The sequence below is a fragment of the Bombina bombina genome, chromosome 6, assembly GCF_027579735.1.
Source record: "Bombina bombina isolate aBomBom1 chromosome 6, aBomBom1.pri, whole genome shotgun sequence".
Taxonomy (NCBI): Eukaryota; Metazoa; Chordata; class Amphibia; order Anura; family Bombinatoridae; genus Bombina; species Bombina bombina.
This window is the reverse complement of record NC_069504.1, coordinates 632,129,960-632,153,913: the sequence shown is the minus strand read 5'-3', so window position 1 is coordinate 632,153,913 and position 23,954 is coordinate 632,129,960. Positions and strand designations below refer to the sequence as shown.

The 23,954-nt window shown below is 37.2% G+C and overlaps 1 protein-coding gene across 6 annotated transcripts in view; it reads left to right on the top strand.

The window, feature by feature from the left end:
• Window positions 1-23,954, top strand: part of NTRK3 (neurotrophic receptor tyrosine kinase 3) — an 809,743-nt gene that overhangs the window by 203,904 nt on the left and 581,885 nt on the right. For all 6 annotated transcript variants that reach the window (XM_053717653.1, XM_053717652.1, XM_053717649.1 and 3 more), the window contains exons 2-3: window positions 1,846-1,920; window positions 19,949-20,020. In XM_053717653.1, the coding sequence (XP_053573628.1) occupies window positions 1,846-1,920; window positions 19,949-20,020 (147 nt within the window). The remainder of the gene's footprint in view (window positions 1-1,845; window positions 1,921-19,948; window positions 20,021-23,954) is intronic.

Here is a 23,954-nt window from a genome sequence, read left to right as displayed (position 1 = left end):
TAGTGGGGGTTCTGTCTTTTTTTTTCTTTGGGCTTCTTTTTATTTTTTTTCATTCATTTGAGCTACTATCCCCATGCACCAACTCTCAGTAATAATTTTGAAACACAGAGTTGTAACCTAACTTTTCGATGAATCTGTGAGTGCTGATATCCCCCTGTTTCACACACACATATATATATATATATATATATATATATATATATATATATATATATATATATATATATATATATATATATATATATACTGAATGTATATGTATACAGATATATTTTACAATATATATATTTATATATAGAAATAATCCAAAGGATAGTGATACAATCAAATGTTTAATGAAGAGTACTCTTCATTAAACATTTGATTGTATCACGGCGAGTGACTCCTTTGGATTATTTCTACACATACGTCTGAGTGCACCCCGGCATTATTTTCAACCTAGAGAGTGCTGGTATCTTTGATGTATATATATATATATATGTAAAGCATATATAGGCTGATATTCAAAAGCTCGCAATCAGGTGAGATGATCTAACAAAATGTTAGAAACACAAAATTTAATTTAAAAGATATTTATCTCACTATGCAGGATTTTGTATGCGAAGGATAGACTCCTACATTACAATGTGCCTAAAAAAATCCCATGATTTCTCTCCATACCGGCGAGCTTTTGAATATCAGGCCACTAGAATGGGGATCTTCCAGTTTTGCAACTGTGACCTCATTTACCCTTTAAAAGGAGTTAAACACAATGTAAAATAAATTAATTTGTTTTAAAATAACATGTTGTAACAAAACAAAACATTATCTTTTCATACAGATATGTCCATTTAAAGGGACATAAAGCACCAAATACATTTTATAAGCATAGTATTGAGGTTGTTCCCCGCCTCTCTCTTGTCATGAGTGCCACCATGTTGAAATCTAGATTTCTCAGCATTTCTGTGCTCACCTGTTTGCACATGTGCAGCTCTACTTCAGATAGCTGCAGTGTAAACTAAGTTCCAAAATGACCTTACTTGTAACTAGAGAGAGGTGCATGATATGTATCTAGTGTTTAATGTCCCTTTAAGGCAGGTAAAATAATTTAATTTTAATTATTTGCCTATCCTGCTTTATTAGCATTGTATAGAAAGTAGTTCTTTGAACTGGGCCATTTTTTTGTTATACCTTTGTGAGTACCTTTTCAGATAGGTTCTTTTTTTTTCATAATTTAAGTCTAAATTGACACGTAAATGTTTGCAGAATGTGTTCTAGATCTTAACTTGGAAACACTATTTCTTGCTCTTTGGGTGGTATAATAAAAAAAGAAAAAATTTAAGCAAATAGATAATAAAACGCTAAACAAAAAATTCCATATTCAGGAAAAACACATTTGTATTTGTTAGAAGCAAATGAATGTCTCTGCTGCTAAAGTACGTTTGTGGTCTCATTGTAAGATACAATCACATATGTATTTACTTGTATAAGCAAAGACAGTGTTGCTGCAGATGTTTTACTGAAATGACCAAACAAAAGTTCCTAAATGTATCTGTTTCAAGCTCATTTACGTCACATATAGAAAAGATGGGTCACGTTTATCATATGGCTGTATTGAATTGCATTTTGAATGCAGAGCTTTCAATGTGTCACAGATGTGATTCATAAATAGGCACTGTACAATTATTATATAATTTCCATAACTCCAACATCTGTGACATTGCCCTTATACTCAGATACGACCCAATGCATTGGCAGATGTCTTTCTACTCTATACATAATGCAAAAATCAATAAATGTATGTCATAAATAAAATCAATTGTTCTGTTACAATCTGGTTAAAGCTATCTTTCCTTTTATTTACAGACATATAGAAAACTGGAAAGGCTTGCATACGTTGAATGCTGTTGATATGGAACTATACACTGGCCTTCAGAATCTGTAAGTATAAAGATATGTTGTTTTTAAAAGACATATTAAAAAACATGACAATAGACAATAATTTGCTGATGGTAATGTGCATTAAAATATAGCTTATTAATCTTAGTAAAAGGTAAAAAATAATTTCAAGACATATTGAAAATGATTGTTTTTCTCATTATGATTCTGTGTAGTCATGTTACTTCCTCTAGGAGGTGCTGGAGAGCAAGATAATTCTCAGCAACTGACATGGTGCTATTAATATTATTGTCTGACAAGCTGTTATGAGAATTGTGCTGCACATAAAATCTGACAATAAAGGAAGTAGCATGTCTAAGTAACATGTAGATAGGACAAATTCGTTAAATGTGAAAAAATGAGGTTTGTACTTACTTATATATTTTACCATTTTTTATAATATATAATAGATTTTTTTTATCCAGTTTCATGTCCCTTTAATAGGAGCCACTGAACGGTCCCATTAGCATTAAGTTTAGAAGAGAATTTTAGGAAAGATTGTGCTTCAGCCATTCACATTTTCAGATTTTTGCATAAACAAACTGTATGTGGTTCTCTTATATATTTGACTGCTGTGTTTTAATATTAATAGTTTATCAACAAAACTCATTTTACATACATTGTTGTATTCTTACATTTTGATTTGTATACTCCTTTGCTAAAAGTAAGCTTGGATTAATTCTACCTAGTTACTTTTGAAAATATTATCATTGGTATTATCAAAGGGACATGGAAGCAGGGGTGGACTGGGCCAGGGGGCAGGTTGACAATTGCCCACCAGGCCTCTCTTGGTTATCTATCTTATCTCTCTATCTATTTATCTATTTATCTATCTATCTGTCTGTCTGTATGTCAGTCTATATCTATAAGACAATGTATATAAACATAAATACCTACATATGGATATATAGATGTGTAGGGTTTGCAGCTATAGATATATACACACCGTGCTCTCTGTACTGCCCCCCTCATTAATAGGGCTGTGCCTGCACAGCTCACGCAATAACCAGACAAGCTCAAGAAGCCGAAGTTAGAATATCACATGCATGTTCACATATTCCCCCATAGAAGTCAGTGGAGCAAAAAAAGTAAATGGAGCAAAAAACATCCTACTCATGTGCAAACCCGATTGCATATTCTCATGACAATATAATTATTTCACATTCCAATGTTCTTCACATAGCAGAAAATGTTCTATATACATGACAATATATAGGTATAGCTATATATAGAAATATCTATTTACAGATACATAGAGCATGTTCTACTATGTGCAGAACATTGGAATGTGAAATATTTGCAGTAAATAAACAATATAACATTCGCATAAATATGCATATATGCTTTTACATGTGTTAATCTACTTAACTGCAAAGGGCTACAATGACCTTATATATATATATATATATATATATATATATATATATATATATATATATATATATATATATATATATATATATATATATATATATACATATATATATATATATATATATGTGTGTACATATGTATTTATGTGTTTATACAGGGAGTGCAGAATTATTAGGCAAGTTGTATTTTTGAGGATTAATTTTATTATTGAACAACAACCATGTTCTCAATGAACCCAAAAAACTCATTAATATCAAAGCTGAATATTTTTGGAAGTAGTTTTTAGTTTGTTTTTAGTTATAGCTATTTTAGGGGGATATCTGTGTGTGCAGGTGACTATTACTGTGCATAATTATTAGGCAACTTAACAAAAAACAAATTTATACCCATTTCAATTATTTATTTTTACCAGTGAAACCAATATAACATCTCAACATTCACAAATATACATTTCTGACATTCAAAAACAAAACAAAAACAAATCAGTGACCAATATAGCCACCTTTCTTTGCCAGGACACTCAAAAGCCTGCCATCCATGGATTCTGTCAGTGGTTTGATCTGTTCACCATCAACATTGCGTGCAGCAGCAACCACAGCCTCCCAGACACTGTTCAGAGAGGTGTACTGTTTTCCCTCCTTGTAAATCTCACATTTGATGATGGACCACAGGTTCTCAATGGGGTTCAGATCAGGTGAACAAGGAGGCCATGTCATTAGATTTTCTTCTTTTATACCCTTTCTTGCCAGCCACGCTGTGGAGTACTTGGACGCGTGTGATGGAGCATTGTCCTGCATGAAAATCATGTTTTTCTTGAAGGATGCAGACTTCTTCCTGTACCACTGCTTGAAGAAGGTGTCTTCCAGAAACTGGCAGTAGGACTGGGAGTTGAGCTTGACTCCATCCTCAACCCGAAAAGGCCCCACAAGCTCATCTTTGATGATACCAGCCCAAACCAGTACTCCACCTCCACCTTGCTGGCGTCTGAGTCAGACTGGAGCTCTCTGCCCTTTACCAATCCAGCCATGGGCCCATCCATCTGGCCCATCAAGACTCACTCTCATTTCATTAGTCCATAAAAACCTTAGATATTTCTTGGCCCAGTCTTGACGTTTCAGCTTGTGTGTCTTGTTCAGTGGTGGTCGTCTTTCAGCCTTTCTTACCTTGGCCATGTCTCTGAGTATTGCACACCTTGTGCTTTTGGGCACTCCAGTGATGTTGCAGCTCTGAAATATGGCCAAACTGGTGGCAAGTGGCATCTTGGCTGCTGCACGCTTGACTTTTCTCAGTTCATGGGCAGTTATTTTGCGCCTTGATTTTTCCACACGCTTCTTGCGACCCTGTTGACTATTTTGAATGAAACGCTTGATTGTTCGATGATCACGCTTCAGAAGCTTTGCAATTTTAAGAGTGCTGCATCCCTCTGCAAGATATCTCACTATTTTTGACTTTTCTGAGCCTGTCAAGTCCTTCTTTTGACCCATTTTGCCAAAGGAAAGGAAGTTGCCTAATAATTATGCACACCTGATATAGGGTGTTGATGTCATTAGACCACACCCCTTCTCATTACAGAGATGCACATCACCTAATATGCTTAATTGGTAGTAGGCTTTCGAGCCTATACAGCTTGGAGTAAGACAACATGCATAAAGAGGATGATGTGGTCAAAATACTCATTTGCCTAATAATTATGCACTCCCTGTATGTGTATATATGTCTGTAAATACATAAATACATATTTAAATACATAAATACATATGTACACACATATAGACATTTTTTTATTTATATATATATATATATATATATATATATATATATATATATATATACATCCTTATACATCTTTAGAGACGCATATGTATGTATTTCAATGTTAAAGCCCTTTGTCTACCTTTTTTTCTAGCACCTGAGACCTCATAAGTTTTGTGTGCAATATTTTTGTTTTAAATAATTTTTATCAGGTAGTGTTATTATGAGTTATTATTTTTGATGTGTTTTATGAGACTTTTTTGTTTTGCAAAACAGTTAAAGGGACATGACACCCACATTTTTCTTTCATGATTTAGAAAGAGAATGCAATTTTAAACATCTTTCTAATTTACATAAATAAAAAGAGAGAAGCACTCAACCTGGAAACAAACAATAGCATAATAGCTTGTTCTATGGCTAGTTACCACCCAAGAAGCAGCCTCTTTTTGCTCAACATGTGCCTTTCACAGAGAAAAACTTTCCTGAAGCATATCAGTCTGATCCTGACTTCACAGTACAGTCCAGCCCCGAAATACCAGGCAATTCTTCTCTGAACAAGAGAAACAGCAAAACCCCAGACGTACGTTTCGGCCTATTGTGGGCCTCGTCAGTGAGGTGCAGCCATATCCCTCTAGGCACACTGAGCAACGGGTCCACGTCTGGATTCCCGCATCACACTTAGGGAGACTTCCCAAAATGTCATAATTTGCATAAATAAAAAGAGAGAAGCACTCAACCTGGAAACAAACAATAGCATAATAGCTTGTTCTATGGCTAGTTACCACCCAAGAAGCAGCCTCTTTTTGCTCAACATGTGCCTTTCACAGAGAAAAACTTTCCTGAAGCATATCAGTCTGATCCTGACTTCACAGTACAGTCCAGCCCCGAAATACCAGGCAATTCTTCTCTGAACAAGAGAAACAGCAAAACCCCAGACGTACGTTTCGGCCTATTGTGGGCCTCGTCAGTGAGGTGCAGCCATATCCCTCTAGGCACACTGAGCAACGGGTCCACGTCTGGATTCCCGCATCACACTTAGGGAGACTTCCCAAAATGTCATAATTTGCATAAATAAAAAGAGAGAAGCACTCAACCTGGAAACAAACAATAGCATAATAGCTTGTTCTATGGCTAGTTACCACCCAAGAAGCAGCCTCTTTTTGCTCAACATGTGCCTTTCACAGAGAAAAACTTTCCTGAAGCATATCAGTCTGATCCTGACTTCACAGTACAGTCCAGCCCCGAAATACCAGGCAATTCTTCTCTGAACAAGAGAAACAGCAAAACCCCAGACGTACGTTTCGGCCTATTGTGGGCCTCGTCAGTGAGGTGCAGCCATATCCCTCTAGGCACACTGAGCAACGGGTCCACGTCTGGATTCCCGCATCACACTTAGGGAGACTTCCCAAAATGTCATAATTTGCATAAATAAAAAGAGAGAAGCACTCAACCTGGAAACAAACAATAGCATAATAGCTTGTTCTATGGCTAGTTACCACCCAAGAAGCAGCCTCTTTTTGCTCAACATGTGCCTTTCACAGAGAAAAACTTTCCTGAAGCATATCAGTCTGATCCTGACTTCACAGTACAGTCCAGCCCCGAAATACCAGGCAATTCTTCTCTGAACAAGAGAAACAGCAAAACCCCAGACGTACGTTTCGGCCTATTGTGGGCCTCGTCAGTGAGGTGCAGCCATATCCCTCTAGGCACACTGAGCAACGGGTCCACGTCTGGATTCCCGCATCACACTTAGGGAGACTTCCCAAAATGTCATAATTTGCATAAATAAAAAGAGAGAAGCACTCAACCTGGAAACAAACAATAGCATAATAGCTTGTTCTATGGCTAGTTACCACCCAAGAAGCAGCCTCTTTTTGCTCAACATGTGCCTTTCACAGAGAAAAACTTTCCTGAAGCATATCAGTCTGATCCTGACTTCACAGTACAGTCCAGCCCCGAAATACCAGGAAATTCTTCTCTGAACAAGAGAAACAGCAAAACCCCAGACGTACGTTTCGGCCTATTGTGGGCCTCGTCAGTGAGGTGCAGCCATATCCCTCTAGGCACACTGAGCAACGGGTCCACGTCTGGATTCCCGCATCACACTTAGGGAGACTTCCCAAAATGTCATAATTTGCATAAATAAAAAGAGAGAAGCACTCAACCTGGAAACAAACAATAGCATAATAGCTTGTTCTATGGCTAGTTACCACCCAAGAAGCAGCCTCTTTTTGCTCAACATGTGCCTTTCACAGAGAAAAACTTTCCTGAAGCATATCAGTCTGATCCTGACTTCACAGTACAGTCCAGCCCCGAAATACCAGGCAATTCTTCTCTGAACAAGAGAAACAGCAAAACCCCAGACGTACGTTTCGGCCTATTGTGGGCCTCGTCAGTGAGGTGCAGCCATATCCCTCTAGGCACACTGAGCAACGGGTCCACGTCTGGATTCCCGCATCACACTTAGGGAGACTTCCCAAAATGTCATAATTTGCATAAATAAAAAGAGAGAAGCACTCAACCTGGAAACAAACAATAGCATAATAGCTTGTTCTATGGCTAGTTACCACCCAAGAAGCAGCCTCTTTTTGCTCAACATGTGCCTTTCACAGAGAAAAACTTTCCTGAAGCATATCAGTCTGATCCTGACTTCACAGTACAGTCCAGCCCCGAAATACCAGGCAATTCTTCTCTGAACAAGAGAAACAGCAAAACCCCAGACGTACGTTTCGGCCTATTGTGGGCCTCGTCAGTGAGGTGCAGCCATATCCCTCTAGGCACACTGAGCAACGGGTCCACGTCTGGATTCCCGCATCACACTTAGGGAGACTTCCCAAAATGTCATAATTTGCATAAATAAAAAGAGAGAAGCACTCAACCTGGAAACAAACAATAGCATAATAGCTTGTTCTATGGCTAGTTACCACCCAAGAAGCAGCCTCTTTTTGCTCAACATGTGCCTTTCACAGAGAAAAACTTTCCTGAAGCATATCAGTCTGATCCTGACTTCACAGTACAGTCCAGCCCCGAAATACCAGGCAATTCTTCTCTGAACAAGAGAAACAGCAAAACCCCAGACGTACGTTTCGGCCTATTGTGGGCCTCGTCAGTGAGGTGCAGCCATATCCCTCTAGGCACACTGAGCAACGGGTCCACGTCTGGATTCCCGCATCACACTTAGGGAGACTTCCCAAAATGTCATAATTTGCATAAATAAAAAGAGAGAAGCACTCAACCTGGAAACAAACAATAGCATAATAGCTTGTTCTATGGCTAGTTACCACCCAAGAAGCAGCCTCTTTTTGCTCAACATGTGCCTTTCACAGAGAAAAACTTTCCTGAAGCATATCAGTCTGATCCTGACTTCACAGTACAGTCCAGCCCCGAAATACCAGGCAATTCTTCTCTGAACAAGAGAAACAGCAAAACCCCAGACGTACGTTTCGGCCTATTGTGGGCCTCGTCAGTGAGGTGCAGCCATATCCCTCTAGGCACACTGAGCAACGGGTCCACGTCTGGATTCCCGCATCACACTTAGGGAGACTTCCCAAAATGTCATAATTTGCATAAATAAAAAGAGAGAAGCACTCAACCTGGAAACAAACAATAGCATAATAGCTTGTTCTATGGCTAGTTACCACCCAAGAAGCAGCCTCTTTTTGCTCAACATGTGCCTTTCACAGAGAAAAACTTTCCTGAAGCATATCAGTCTGATCCTGACTTCACAGTACAGTCCAGCCCCGAAATACCAGGCAATTCTTCTCTGAACAAGAGAAACAGCAAAACCCCAGACGTACGTTTCGGCCTATTGTGGGCCTCGTCAGTGAGGTGCAGCCATATCCCTCTAGGCACACTGAGCAACGGGTCCACGTCTGGATTCCCACATCACACTTAGGGAGACTTCCCAAAATGTCATAATTTGCATAAATAAAAAGAGAGAAGCACTCAACCTGGAAACAAACAATAGCATAATAGCTTGTTCTATGGCTAGTTACCACCCAAGAAGCAGCCTCTTTTTGCTCAACATGTGCCTTTCACAGAGAAAAACTTTCCTGAAGCATATCAGTCTGATCCTGACTTCACAGTACAGTCCAGCCCCGAAATACCAGGCAATTCTTCTCTGAACAAGAGAAACAGCAAAACCCCAGACGTACGTTTCGGCCTATTGTGGGCCTCGTCAGTGAGGTGCAGCCATATCCCTCTAGGCACACTGAGCAACGGGTCCACGTCTGGATTCCCGCATCACACTTAGGGAGACTTCCCAAAATGTCATAATTTGCATAAATAAAAAGAGAGAAGCACTCAACCTGGAAACAAACAATAGCATAATAGCTTGTTCTATGGCTAGTTACCACCCAAGAAGCAGCCTCTTTTTGCTCAACATGTGCCTTTCACAGAGAAAAACTTTCCTGAAGCATATCAGTCTGATCCTGACTTCACAGTACAGTCCAGCCCCGAAATACCAGGCAATTCTTCTCTGAACAAGAGAAACAGCAAAACCCCAGACGTACGTTTCGGCCTATTGTGGGCCTCGTCAGTGAGGTGCAGCCACTGGTCTAAAAGAGGCTGCTTCCGGGTGGTAAATCGCCATAGAACAAGCCACTGAGCTGTTGTTCGTTCCTGGTAGAGCGCTTCTCTCTTTGTATGCAAATTATTATGACCCTGGGGAAGTCTCCCTATGGGTGATGGGGGAAACCAGACGTGGACTCCTTGCCCAGTGTGCTTAGAGGAATGTGGCTGCACCTCACTGACGAGGCCCATAGAAGGCCGAAACGATCGTCTGGGGTTGTCATGTTCCTTGTTCAGAGGAGAATTGCCTGGTATTTCGGGGCTGGACTGACCTTACTTGGCGGGATCAGACTGATATACTTCAGGAAAGTTTTCTTCTGTGAAAAGCACACTGGTCTAAAAGAGGCTGCTTCCGGGTGGTAAATCGCCATAGAACAAGCCACTGAGCTGTTGTTCGTTCCTGGTAGAGCGCTTCTCTCTTTGTATGCAAATTATTATGACCCTGGGGAAGTCTCCCTATGGGTGATGGGGGAAACCAGACGTGGACTCCTTGCCCAGTGTGCTTAGAGGAATGTGGCTGCACCTCACTGACGAGGCCCATAGAAGGCCGAAACGATCGTCTGGGGTTGTCATGTTCCTTGTTCAGAGGAGAATTGCCTGGTATTTCGGGGCTGGACTGACCTTACTTGGCGGGATCAGACTGATATACTTCAGGAAAGTTTTCTTCTGTGAAAAGCACACTGGTCTAAAAGAGGCTGCTTCCGGGTGGTAAATCGCCATAGAACAAGCCACTGAGCTGTTGTTCGTTCCTGGTAGAGCGCTTCTCTCTTTGTATGCAAATTATTATGACCCTGGGGAAGTCTCCCTATGGGTGATGGGGGAAACCAGACGTGGACTCCTTGCCCAGTGTGCTTAGAGGAATGTGGCTGCACCTCACTGACGAGGCCCATAGAAGGCCGAAACGATCGTCTGGGGTTGTCATGTTCCTTGTTCAGAGGAGAATTGCCTGGTATTTCGGGGCTGGACTGACCTTACTTGGCGGGATCAGACTGATATACTTCAGGAAAGTTTTCTTCTGTGAAAAGCACACTGGTCTAAAAGAGGCTGCTTCCGGGTGGTAAATCGCCATAGAACAAGCCACTGAGCTGTTGTTCGTTCCTGGTAGAGCGCTTCTCTCTTTGTATGCAAATTATTATGACCCTGGGGAAGTCTCCCTATGGGTGATGGGGGAAACCAGACGTGGACTCCTTGCCCAGTGTGCTTAGAGGAATGTGGCTGCACCTCACTGACGAGGCCCATAGAAGGCCGAAACGATCGTCTGGGGTTGTCATGTTCCTTGTTCAGAGGAGAATTGCCTGGTATTTCGGGGCTGGACTGACCTTACTTGGCGGGATCAGACTGATATACTTCAGGAAAGTTTTCTTCTGTGAAAAGCACACTGGTCTAAAAGAGGCTGCTTCCGGGTGGTAAATCGCCATAGAACAAGCCACTGAGCTGTTGTTCGTTCCTGGTAGAGCGCTTCTCTCTTTGTATGCAAATTATTATGACCCTGGGGAAGTCTCCCTATGGGTGATGGGGGAAACCAGACGTGGACTCCTTGCCCAGTGTGCTTAGAGGAATGTGGCTGCACCTCACTGACGAGGCCCATAGAAGGCCGAAACGATCGTCTGGGGTTGTCATGTTCCTTGTTCAGAGGAGAATTGCCTGGTATTTCGGGGCTGGACTGACCTTACTTGGCGGGATCAGACTGATATACTTCAGGAAAGTTTTCTTCTGTGAAAAGCACACTGGTCTAAAAGAGGCTGCTTCCGGGTGGTAAATCGCCATAGAACAAGCCACTGAGCTGTTGTTCGTTCCTGGTAGAGCGCTTCTCTCTTTGTATGCAAATTATTATGACCCTGGGGAAGTCTCCCTATGGGTGATGGGGGAAACCAGACGTGGACTCCTTGCCCAGTGTGCTTAGAGGAATGTGGCTGCACCTCACTGACGAGGCCCATAGAAGGCCGAAACGATCGTCTGGGGTTGTCATGTTCCTTGTTCAGAGGAGAATTGCCTGGTATTTCGGGGCTGGACTGACCTTACTTGGCGGGATCAGACTGATATACTTCAGGAAAGTTTTCTTCTGTGAAAAGCACACTGGTCTAAAAGAGGCTGCTTCCGGGTGGTAAATCGCCATAGAACAAGCCACTGAGCTGTTGTTCGTTCCTGGTAGAGCGCTTCTCTCTTTGTATGCAAATTATTATGACCCTGGGGAAGTCTCCCTATGGGTGATGGGGGAAACCAGACGTGGACTCCTTGCCCAGTGTGCTTAGAGGAATTTGGCTGCACCTCACTGACGAGGCCCATAGAAGGCCGAAACGATCGTCTGGGGTTGTCATGTTCCTTGTTCAGAGGAGAATTGCCTGGTATTTCGGGGCTGGACTGACCTTACTTGGCGGGATCAGACTGATATACTTCAGGAAAGTTTTCTTCTGTGAAAAGCACACTGGTCTAAAAGAGGCTGCTTCCGGGTGGTAAATCGCCATAGAACAAGCCACTGAGCTGTTGTTCGTTCCTGGTAGAGCGCTTCTCTCTTTGTATGCAAATTATTATGACCCTGGGGAAGTCTCCCTATGGGTGATGGGGGAAACCAGACGTGGACTCCTTGCCCAGTGTGCTTAGAGGAATGTGGCTGCACCTCACTGACGAGGCCCATAGAAGGCCGAAACGATCGTCTGGGGTTGTCATGTTCCTTGTTCAGAGGAGAATTGCCTGGTATTTCGGGGCTGGACTGACCTTACTTGGCGGGATCAGACTGATATACTTCAGGAAAGTTTTCTTCTGTGAAAAGCACACTGGTCTAAAAGAGGCTGCTTCCGGGTGGTAAATCGCCATAGAACAAGCCACTGAGCTGTTGTTCGTTCCTGGTAGAGCGCTTCTCTCTTTGTATGCAAATTATTATGACCCTGGGGAAGTCTCCCTATGGGTGATGGGGGAAACCAGACGTGGACTCCTTGCCCAGTGTGCTTAGAGGAATGTGGCTGCACCTCACTGACGAGGCCCATAGAAGGCCGAAACGATCGTCTGGGGTTGTCATGTTCCTTGTTCAGAGGAGAATTGCCTGGTATTTCGGGGCTGGACTGACCTTACTTGGCGGGATCAGACTGATATACTTCAGGAAAGTTTTCTTCTGTGAAAAGCACACTGGTCTAAAAGAGGCTGCTTCCGGGTGGTAAATCGCCATAGAACAAGCCACTGAGCTGTTGTTCGTTCCTGGTAGAGCGCTTCTCTCTTTGTATGCAAATTATTATGACCCTGGGGAAGTCTCCCTATGGGTGATGGGGGAAACCAGACGTGGACTCCTTGCCCAGTGTGCTTAGAGGAATGTGGCTGCACCTCACTGACGAGGCCCATAGAAGGCCGAAACGATCGTCTGGGGTTGTCATGTTCCTTGTTCAGAGGAGAATTGCCTGGTATTTCGGGGCTGGACTGACCTTACTTGGCGGGATCAGACTGATATACTTCAGGAAAGTTTTCTTCTGTGAAAAGCACACTGGTCTAAAAGAGGCTGCTTCCGGGTGGTAAATCGCCATAGAACAAGCCACTGAGCTGTTGTTCGTTCCTGGTAGAGCGCTTCTCTCTTTGTATGAAAATCTTTCTAATTTACTTATATTATCTAATTTGTTTTATTCTCTTGATATTCTTTGCTGAAAAGCATATCTAGATATGCTCAGCAGCTGCTGATTGGTTGCCGCACATAGAAGCCTCGTGTGATTGGCTCACCATGTGCATTGCTTTTTCTTCAACTAAGGATATCTAAAAAATGAAGCAAAATAAATAATAGAAGTAAATTGTAATGTTGTTTAAATTTCTATTCTCTATCTGAATCATGAAAGAAAGATTTTGGGTTTAGTGGCCCTTTAACCAGAGCTCTGAGAATTTGGTAATCATTCTAGTGTAAATCGTGATTGCGCCCAATCAATCACATTTACTTTCAACTTGTAAAACCAGCTGTTAACTCGATGAGTGCAAACACCAATGATATCACTCATGATATCACTTAACTGTTAGTGCTCCACTCTGGTCCATAGTGTAAAATATATAGTGTCACATTAGTTTTTAAAATGCATATAAAAAGTGGGTGCTAAGAGAATATTCATATAATTGGCAATATATCACGTAAAGATTTCACAAAGTGATTAAAGAAAACAATTGTGACAGTTTTACATAATGTATTCTTGAATATTAAGGCCACCATTTATGGAAGTTTGGATGGACAAAAGTCAAAATACCGCCAAGGACATGGAATTTGTAGTCTGTCTTAAAGCGAGTACAGTTAATGACCATATTTTGTAGATAAATAAAAATAAAGATTGATGATAGATAGATAGATAGATAGATAGATAGATAGATAGATAGATAGATAGATAGATAGATAGATGAAAGATAAATAGATGATAGATAGAATATTAACAATAAAAATAAAAAGTGATAATGTGAATTGTTTCTTAGCAATGTGGATGAATTATTAAACATAAGAGTATAATAAAATTATACTTTGTAAACGTTCCAGATAAAGAGGGTTATAGCTACCAGAGTTCTGCCAGACTTAAATGGGGAAAATGTGCATATGATTCACTTTGTGTATAGTAGAAAATTAAGGGAAAAAACATAATCATCAGTGATTACAGCATTTGGGGGAAAAAAAGCAACCTGTGTAAATAGTCTTTGTAAGAGAGCTAATTTGCTCTGATTTCACATAAATATAACATGAAAAGGGGTCATGTTTACAATAGCTTAAGACAGAAAATATTACACAGTAAGAGGACAGTCTTAAACTAAAACACAGACTAATAATTGTAAAGGTTAAACAGACATTTTTACAATACATAATTGCAACATAAAGAAAACATATCACAAATTATAGAGCATACTAAGTTTTTCTTTTTTATATAAAAAAAAGTGTTTAAGTGTGTTGTTGGATGTAATGAATGACATTCACAATAATAATCATTTCAAATTTTGCACTCCATTTATTAAATGGTTAGAGCCAGATTACAAGTGGCACGCTAGAAGTAAAATATTAATGAATCTTGCTGTAAAAAAACGTTACAGTTATCGTTTGTGCGCTAATCCGACAACGCATTAGATCATTTGCTCTAAACCCGAAGTGAGTTAGAAGTACTTTGCATTCAAATGTTCTTTTTAATTTTAAATATATATAAGTGTATATATGTATATTTATGTGTATTTATGTATGTGTGCACATATATATTTACACATATAAACACATAAATATACACATACGTATATATATATATATATATACTGTATATATATATATATATATATATATATATATATATATATATATATATATATATATATACACATACATACACACATATACAGTACATATATTTCTACATACACATTGGAGCCCTTTCTAGACAAACACTGCCATATACCATATCCCTTTTACAAAACAGAAAGAGAAGCACTCTGTCAGGAACAAACAGTAGCTCAATAGATTCTTCTATGACCCGGTTGCCACCTGGAAGTAGCTTCTTTTTGCTTACTTGTGCTTTTCACAGAGGAAAACTTTCCTGTAGCATATCAGTCTGATCCTGCCTAACAAGGTCAGTCCCACCCGATATACCATACAATTCTCCTCTGAACAAGGAATACGGCAACCTAAGATGATCATTTCGGCCTTCCCTGGGCCTCGTCAGTGAGGTGCAGCCAAATCCCTCAAAGCACATTGGGCAAGGAGTGTACATCTGGTTTCCCCCATCACCCTTAGGGAGAATATTCCCAGGGTCATATTTACATATGCAAAACAGAAAGAGAAACCGTCTGCCAGGAACAAACTGCAGCTCAATAGCTTGTTCTATGGCCCAGTTGCCACCTGGGAGTAACTTTCTTTTTGCCCAATTGTGCTTTTCGAAAACTTTCCTATAGTATATCAGTCTGTATATTGTTCTCAGTCGGGAAACCTGTCCATCTGCTTTTTGGGATAATGAGGCAGCATCCACTGAAAGCAGTTAACATTGCACAAGCATTTGTTTGTGCAACCCCTGTTTTTCAATTATCCTGGGTGAATCAGTTGAAGATGGTTTAAAGGGATATGAAATTACATTTTTAAAGGGACAGTCTACACCTTAGTCATCTTAAAGTCTTACCTTAGATTAAGCTGCAAATAGTCTCCTGTACCCCTTTCTATATCATGCAGCAGGAACGGTAAAACAGTTATTTTGAAATGAATATTGCTTCTGGCCAGTTTGAAATGGCTGCCAAACTCCACCCACTGATGACATCACGATCTGTGCTGCATCTAGGCACTCTGCTGAATAGCAATGATAGTTTGTTGAATCCAACTAGTGAGCCTTTAGTGATTGGAAGCAATATGCAGCCCAGTTGTGATGTCATCAGTGGGTGGAGCTTGGCAGCCATTTCAAAATGGCCAGAAACAAAATTAATTTCAACATAACTGTTTTACCGTTCCTGCTGCATGATATATAAAGAGTGCAGGAGGCTATTTGCAGCTTAATCTAAGGTAGCACTTTAAGTTGACTAAGCTGTAGACTGTCCCTTTAATTCATGGTACAGATAGAGCATGCAGTTTTAAATATCTTTTCAATTTACTACTTTTATCAAATTTGGTTAATTGCCTTGGTATCATTGTTGAAGGTGCAGCAATGCACTACTGGGAGCTAGCTGAACTAATGAAAAGAGGCATATCACAGCTACTAGTAGAGCATTGCTAAACCAGAGCCTACCTATGGCTTGACTACACGTGGAGCTCTAAGTGTAACGCACAAACGATAAGGGATATTTCATGTTCTTTGCGCTCATCAGAAAAAGCGAGATTGTTATGAGTTGAAAGTAAACATGTTTGCTTGAGTGCAAATGAATTTAAAGCATGTCAAGTTAGCTTCAGAGCTCTGGTTAACTGTTACGTGAGACAAACAACTTGCACAAAAAATTAAAAATACATTTAAAAGTACAGTTACATTTATAATAACACTGTCTGATAAAATATATTTAAAAAAAAGATTGCATTAAAAAAGTTATTAGGTCTCAAAGATATGAGGTCTTAGAAAAAAAAAGGAATGCAAAGGGCTTTAATCTAGAGATGCATACAGGTACATGTCTAAATATGGGTATGTCTGTATATATATGTGAATATATGTGTGTACTAATGTATTTAAATAATGTGTCTACTGTATATTTACTGCAAATATTTAACATTCCAATGTTCTTCCCTTATAGGATAGAGTCCTTTTCAATGTAAATACATACTTCTATAAATATTTGTATATACATATACCTGTATATCTATTCTTATAGATATATAGGTATAGATATGTATTTTTACATGAACAATATCATATATATAAAGAAATGTATATTTCTATTTGAAGAACATAGGAATGCAAAATATGCGTTTTGCGCTTCAGGTTTTGAAATTTAGAATTAATGTGGTTAAACATATTCTAAATAATCCATAGAATATATCTATATATTTTTACAGTATGTTTAATAATTTTTAATATTTTTTATTAATTTTGATAATAATTTTTATGTAATATTTCAATTAAGATTACATGTGCACTAACCTGACCGTGTTTTCTAAGCCTCAGCCTGGCTCTTCTTTTCTTCTCATTGATGAAGGGCTTTTTTATAGCTTTGCATGGATTTAGCCTGTTTTGAACCGTCCTTGCAGTGCACTTCACCCTAGCTGCCATTTGCAATTATTTTTGTAGGTCACTCAATGTCATTCTATGGATGTTAAGTGGTGGGCAGCGGTGATTCTTTTTGACTGCTGGTCTGTAGCTTTGTTGTTCCCAATGTCTGCTTCTTGACCCTGTTCTTATAAACTGCCACCTTTGAAAGTTTAAAGGGACAGTATACTGTAAAAATAGTTTTTCCCTTAATGTTTTGCCATTTACTTTTTTTTTTACCAGTTACAGAGTATAAAATGTATGAGAATTTGCTTTTAAGGTTTATTTGTGTATATGAATTAGCTGATTTTGTGTTTTAAAGCCACAACCTAATAAAATGGGTTGAGCTTGTAGGTATAATCAGATCTCATTACTTTATCACATTGTGTACATATACATGCTTCTTTATCTTATATCTGTCCATAAACCAATCACCAATACTTGGAGAGAACAATGGAAAATTAACATTTTATTGCCTTATCTCTTCTATACCCCACAGGCAGTGTAATTTCTTCTGCTGGCTGTGTTTACACAGCTTAATTATAGTTTGGCCCTAAGGCCAAAAACTTTCAAAATAGGTGGGGATACTACAGGCTAATTCAACCATTTTGAAATGCCAATATAAGGGTAAAGGAGCTACTTGTAAACAATTTAATACAATCCAGCAGGTAAAGTGGATCATTGGGAACAAATTTAAGGGGAGACATTTTTTGAGTAAAGTTTACCTTTAAGGATGGAAGCAACCTGAATACCAAAATCCCTCTGCCATAAAAGCCAGAATTGAACCCTTCCCCTCACTCAAAACTTTTCTTTTCAACTCTTTTGGCATGGTCAATAGTAATAGCTACTCCTATTAGAAGAGGATAATGACGACCACAACAGTGGTATATATAAAATATTAAATGACAATATTTTTATTTGGAATTTCAGAGAAATGTTGTCAGTAGTTTATAGAATAAAAGATAAACGTTTTTACATTCTTTAAAGGAAAAAAGTATATGTGAAGATTTTTGATAGTGAAGGACTCAAAGGTGTTTATATATATATATATATATATATGAATATATATATATATATATATATATATATATATATTTGTATACTGTATGTGTATCTATATATGTATATATATACATATATATATATATATATATATATATATATGTTTATATATATATATATATATATATATATATATATATATATATATATATATATATATATATACATATGTATGTACTGTATGTGTCACACATACATTTGTACAGGCACATATATTAGAGATGTGCACAGGCACCAAATTTGGTTTGGAAATTTCTTTCAGACCAAATATTGAGAAAAAATATTTTTCCAAATATTCAGTGCCAGTTCATTTTGGTATTTATTTATATTTAAACAAAACGAATACTGAATATTCAGAGAACATTTACATTTGTTTTTGTTAAATTAATGTAAATGTTCCGTTACTACAGGTACAAAGTTTACATGTAGCATTGTATACTTACCTCTATCAGGCTGAAGTTCTGCGCTTATCCCGTCGAGCCTCAGTCCATGCTAATAGATGGCTTAGCATGGCAGATCCCAGGGTCTGCATTAAAAGACCTTCTCCTTTAATGCAGACTCTGGGATCTGCCTCTCTAAGCCTCCTAATATTGTAGCCCGGGGCTTTAAGAAGAAGGGTCTGGATTAGCGCGGCTCTCCAACATGCTAGAGGTATTTTAACCCCTACAGGTAATTTATAGAAAACAAATGAATACTGATTAATTTTATCAGTGTTTATTTGTTTCTTTAAATTTAGGTGGTGTATTTATTCAGATATTTATTTAGTGAAAACAAATGTATATCCATGTTTCGGCACAAACTTGCAGGTGATGAAACCAAATGCACATGTCTAACATATACTGTATAGACATGTACAGAAACAAATACTATTGGACCTTTATCAAGGATATAATCACAAGTGTATATACGCTTGTGATTATATCCTTGATAAAGGTCCCAGGTGCAGGACCGGAACGTTGGAAACTGTGATAACACAGAGATGATATATATAAGAGAATGGAATTAACTGACCGGGTGCAAGGTATTTATTTCTTTATATATAATATATATATATATATATATATATATATATATATATATATATATATATATATATATATACACACTTTTAAACCCTTCCCTTTCAAATACCTGGTCATATATATACTATAACACTTTTACATTTATTTAAATAAGAAAGATTTAAAAATATATATATATTTGTGTGTGTATGTGTGTGCGTGCATGTGTGTAATATTTTATTTTAATATGTTTTACAAGTGTTTTGTTATACTTTTCTTCTAGTCCTAACACTTTACTTCCAGTCTGAAGTCGTGCCAACTTTTTAGCACTGTTATAGGTTTTGCTTGAGTGCAACACATAACTAACCATTTGTAATTTGAGAGATGCTTAGCATGGTCACGCTATCCATTAAAAGTATAGGGAGTGCTAAAGGGATGTCTATCATGCTAAATATTTTCTGGTAGTTCTGCAATACCAGATTGTGCGCTAATCTTAGCATGATTCCACCATCTTGATAGTACACTCTGCACTATCAATAGTGCTCCACTTCTAATCTAGTATATGTTGTTATGACAACTGTATTTAAAAGCAGTAACATAATCAATATATTTTTTAAAATTTGTTTACAGGACAATCATGAACTCGGGACTCCGGAGCATACAGCCCAGAGCATTTGCTATGAACCCACACCTGCACTACATGTAAGATGGTTTACCAATTACTTTCTTATGTCATTTCTGATCTGTTATGTACATCATTACTTACTACTACTTATTACTAATTTTCAGATATTAAATTAAAATAACATTAGATACCAATATGCACTTTTTTTTACTTGTAAAAGAAAAGAAAAAATGTGAAGTTAGGAAGTTTAATCCCGAGGACTAACAAAAAATATGCTTTAGATGGAAATATCAACAGGCAAGATGGGTCATCTTGTTTTTATCTGCATCATATATCTTTATTTTAAATGCTAATTTTAAGCACGTATAAATAAGTCATGGATCTCAATCTTTCCTAAACTATGTGTATACAAATTATGAGCTAGATAGTGGTGCATGTTTAATATGTTATTATAAGTACAGTCCATATTTATGTCCTATTTTGTTAAAACATGTTAGACATCTTTATAGCCGGTTAACAAGCAGTCACCACAAAGTGTGACCATGCTTCTTTTAAATAGAATAATAAAGTATTTGTTCATTTTACTTTTCAAGTGTGACCCATAATATTCATATTGCAAATATAAATAATGATTAAAGAACTAATTTATTATATGTACTAAAGAGCAGCAAAAACAATATTGAATATTCCCAACTGATACATTTTGTAATTGTTCAACATTTTAGTTTAATTCCTTCCAAACAAAAACAAAACCACATTAAACATGTCAAAGTACTTATTACAGTGAACATGCAGTGTGTGTCCACCCCATTGCTGTTGTTTATTGTGGAAATAAAGTCTATATTTCCCAGATAACAAATTTTAAATAGGGAATTAATTTCCGCTCTTGACATTGTCCAGTTTTGTCACCTGAATGAGAGATCAAAGGGTAAACGTTTTACAAATAATTTTGGTTGTATGTAATATAATATGTGACCACTTAACCTATTGATAGAAACACCTTGCTAAAATGTATTGCTATTTCAGAAACTAAATAAAAGAGACAAATGTAAGTGTGAATATAAGGATGTGAATATACAGTATGTGGGAGAAGAGTTATGGAGAGATTTAAAGGATGAGACAAATGAAATGTAATTTATTCAGGATTTAATAGGATGCACACTGTGGGATTTTAGGGGTGGAGAGTGCAAGGGTGAGAACATGCTAACAAATTCTTTCAGAATACATTTCACAGTGAAATCTCAAAAGAATGGAGATCAGTCAAGGTTATAACAGTGAATGGTTTGAAGAGAATAGCTTTTTTATTTTTTATTTTGCTTTCTGATATTATTACAAATATAGAATTACCTAGATTGGAATAAGGCAACTATGAATAAAAGGAGTTTGGATTAGATTAGAAAGGATACCTTTAATCTATAATAAAGTTAACATGACTCAGACTGAGCATACAATTAAAAAATAAAAAAAGTTTCCAAATCTGGTCTTATTATCAAATTTGCTTCTATCTTGTGGTATTCTTTGTTAAGGAAAATAAATAGGTAGGCAATGATAGTGTTTGGAGCACAACATTGCAGGAAACATCACTGCCATCTAGTGCTCCTCCAAATGTATAACATTGTAGAATGTAATCTTGCAAAATGCTGCTGCAGACAGATGCAATCTGTTGAAGCTCCCGACCTGCTTTTAACAAAAAATAAGATATTAAAGAAAATTTGATAACAGAAGTTTATTTGTGCATTTGTATTTAATGTGTACCCTATATGAATCATAAAAGAAAAGTGTTAGGTTCCATTTCGTTTTGAGATGGAATTCTATGGAATACAATTAGTATACTTCCATGCCATGATTCTCCTTCTAGCCTTTAAGAAGCATATATTTTTTTACTATTTACGTTTAATAATCCTATACTATTTATATACTACAAGTGTTTTTTTCCTGTGACTGACAATAATTATTCCTGATATGTTTCTATATTTGCTTAGTGACAGATGCATAATTTCTTCCCCCCACTCCTTGTTTCAAACTATGTAGTTCCATGTACAACCACATATTGATATTCTACAACTAGCTAAACATTCAGTATTACAAGTTAAATATTGTTAACATATTCTCATGAGTAGGACATGGTTTAATTGAATTTGTGGTCTTGTGGCAAATATTCATCTAGTGGCTCAGACTTTATTTTTCATGTATTAAATGCTGATTCAAAGGGAACTCATTTATAAGTTTTTGCTCATTATGCCTCCTAAAGACAAGGGTTATATTTTGCTATTTTTTTAACTATTATTCTTTTTTAAAAATATACATTGTTTGTTTAAAATACCCTATTACTGGTGGCACCCAGGTAAATCCAAGCATTTAACCATTATTTCCTATTGATATATTGTCCTAAATTTAAGCAAAATAGGGATTAACTCTACCTGAAAAATAATAGAATACATAAACCATGTACTGCAAAACATCTCCTCAGATATGTCCAAATATGAAATGTTAAGGTCCTCCTTTGTACATTAAACTTATTTCAATTTGCATTTGAATTGCAAATATTGTAATAATATATTTTCATATATAAATCTAGAGGATATTATATTAAAAATGTAAAACCTGAAAAAAATGTTTAAAGACCCCCAAAAAATATTAATTTGTACTTTTATAATGTATTTATTTTCCCTGTTTTCCATCTAATTTAACTGTAAAAATGTGTTTATTCCACTGACCCAGAGAAGATGGAATTCATCATACAGGGATTCAGAAATGTGACCCTGCAACACTCTATAGAATGATTGATCTTATTAATATCTGTCCATAATTGACTAAAACACATAGATGGTCCACAGCACTATTGTAAAAGTATTTACTTTATTGGTAACAGTTTAAAATGAATTCCCTAATTGGCTACAGCAACAAAAACTGTACAAGAGGTGCTTTAAGTGGTATAACGAAACATTTTTTATTATAAAAATGATAGTTAAATGGTTAAAAAATATTACTTAGTATGTTAAATGTCTGCAGTACAGTGTGTAAATATGAATATATACTGTCACCCACTGATTTTATATCATATTTATATATTTCTATTAGATGCTCACAACTGAGAAATTACTTATTTCTACTTTCTACTTTTGAGTTATGCTAAATAAACACTTTCCTATCAGTAATACACTCAGTAGCAATGATAAACTAATTTTTGCAGTAAAACGCATATATTTAAATCCCTTTCTTCCATTAACATAACAAGAATAGTTATTTAAGTCAATTACACACATTACAATTCTATAAATTACGCACATAGATCAATGGGTTAACCATTACCCTGCCAGTGTCTGACAAAGAGCAGAGTAGTGGTTTACCACATCATAGGACAACATACACAGATCACTGGTTTACGCTATTCCCACTAGTGGTACTCAAACACACACATTTCATAATAGAGAACGATTTCTATTCTATCTATGATATTTGATAAAACCCTGTTAATGGAAATGCAGAGAATTTTGCTTCCAAAAAATAAAAAAAAACATAAGGATTAGTGATACTTTCATACTATTCTGGAAACACTCTACAATAGTCTAGTGATTTGTTTTCAAAGTAAAATTTTAGCAAGGTTTTATGTAGTAGAAGCAAAGTTCCACTGTACTAATCTTCTAATGCAAACCTGTGTTGATGTGCTCTGTAATTCTCTGATCTCTATATCAGAAACATAGTTTATGCAGCAATTTGAAATGTAAAACTATGCTGATATCAAAGAGTGTTTGAAAATAAGAATCTGATTCTGTTGTTTTTATTTGTTTTTATAGTTGCATTATTCATCTTTTTTCTATTTTTTTCCCTTCAGACTTCTGTTTATTTTTCCTCATGCCACGGCTTCTTCAAGCCTAAAACGATGAAGACAATAAACTTATTTTCTGTTAGCTAGATTCAAATTTGGTCCATTTGATAGAACAAAGCTTGCTTAATTTCCATGTAATAAATTCAAGTGCAATTTCCTAGTAAAGGCTTTCGGCTAAATTA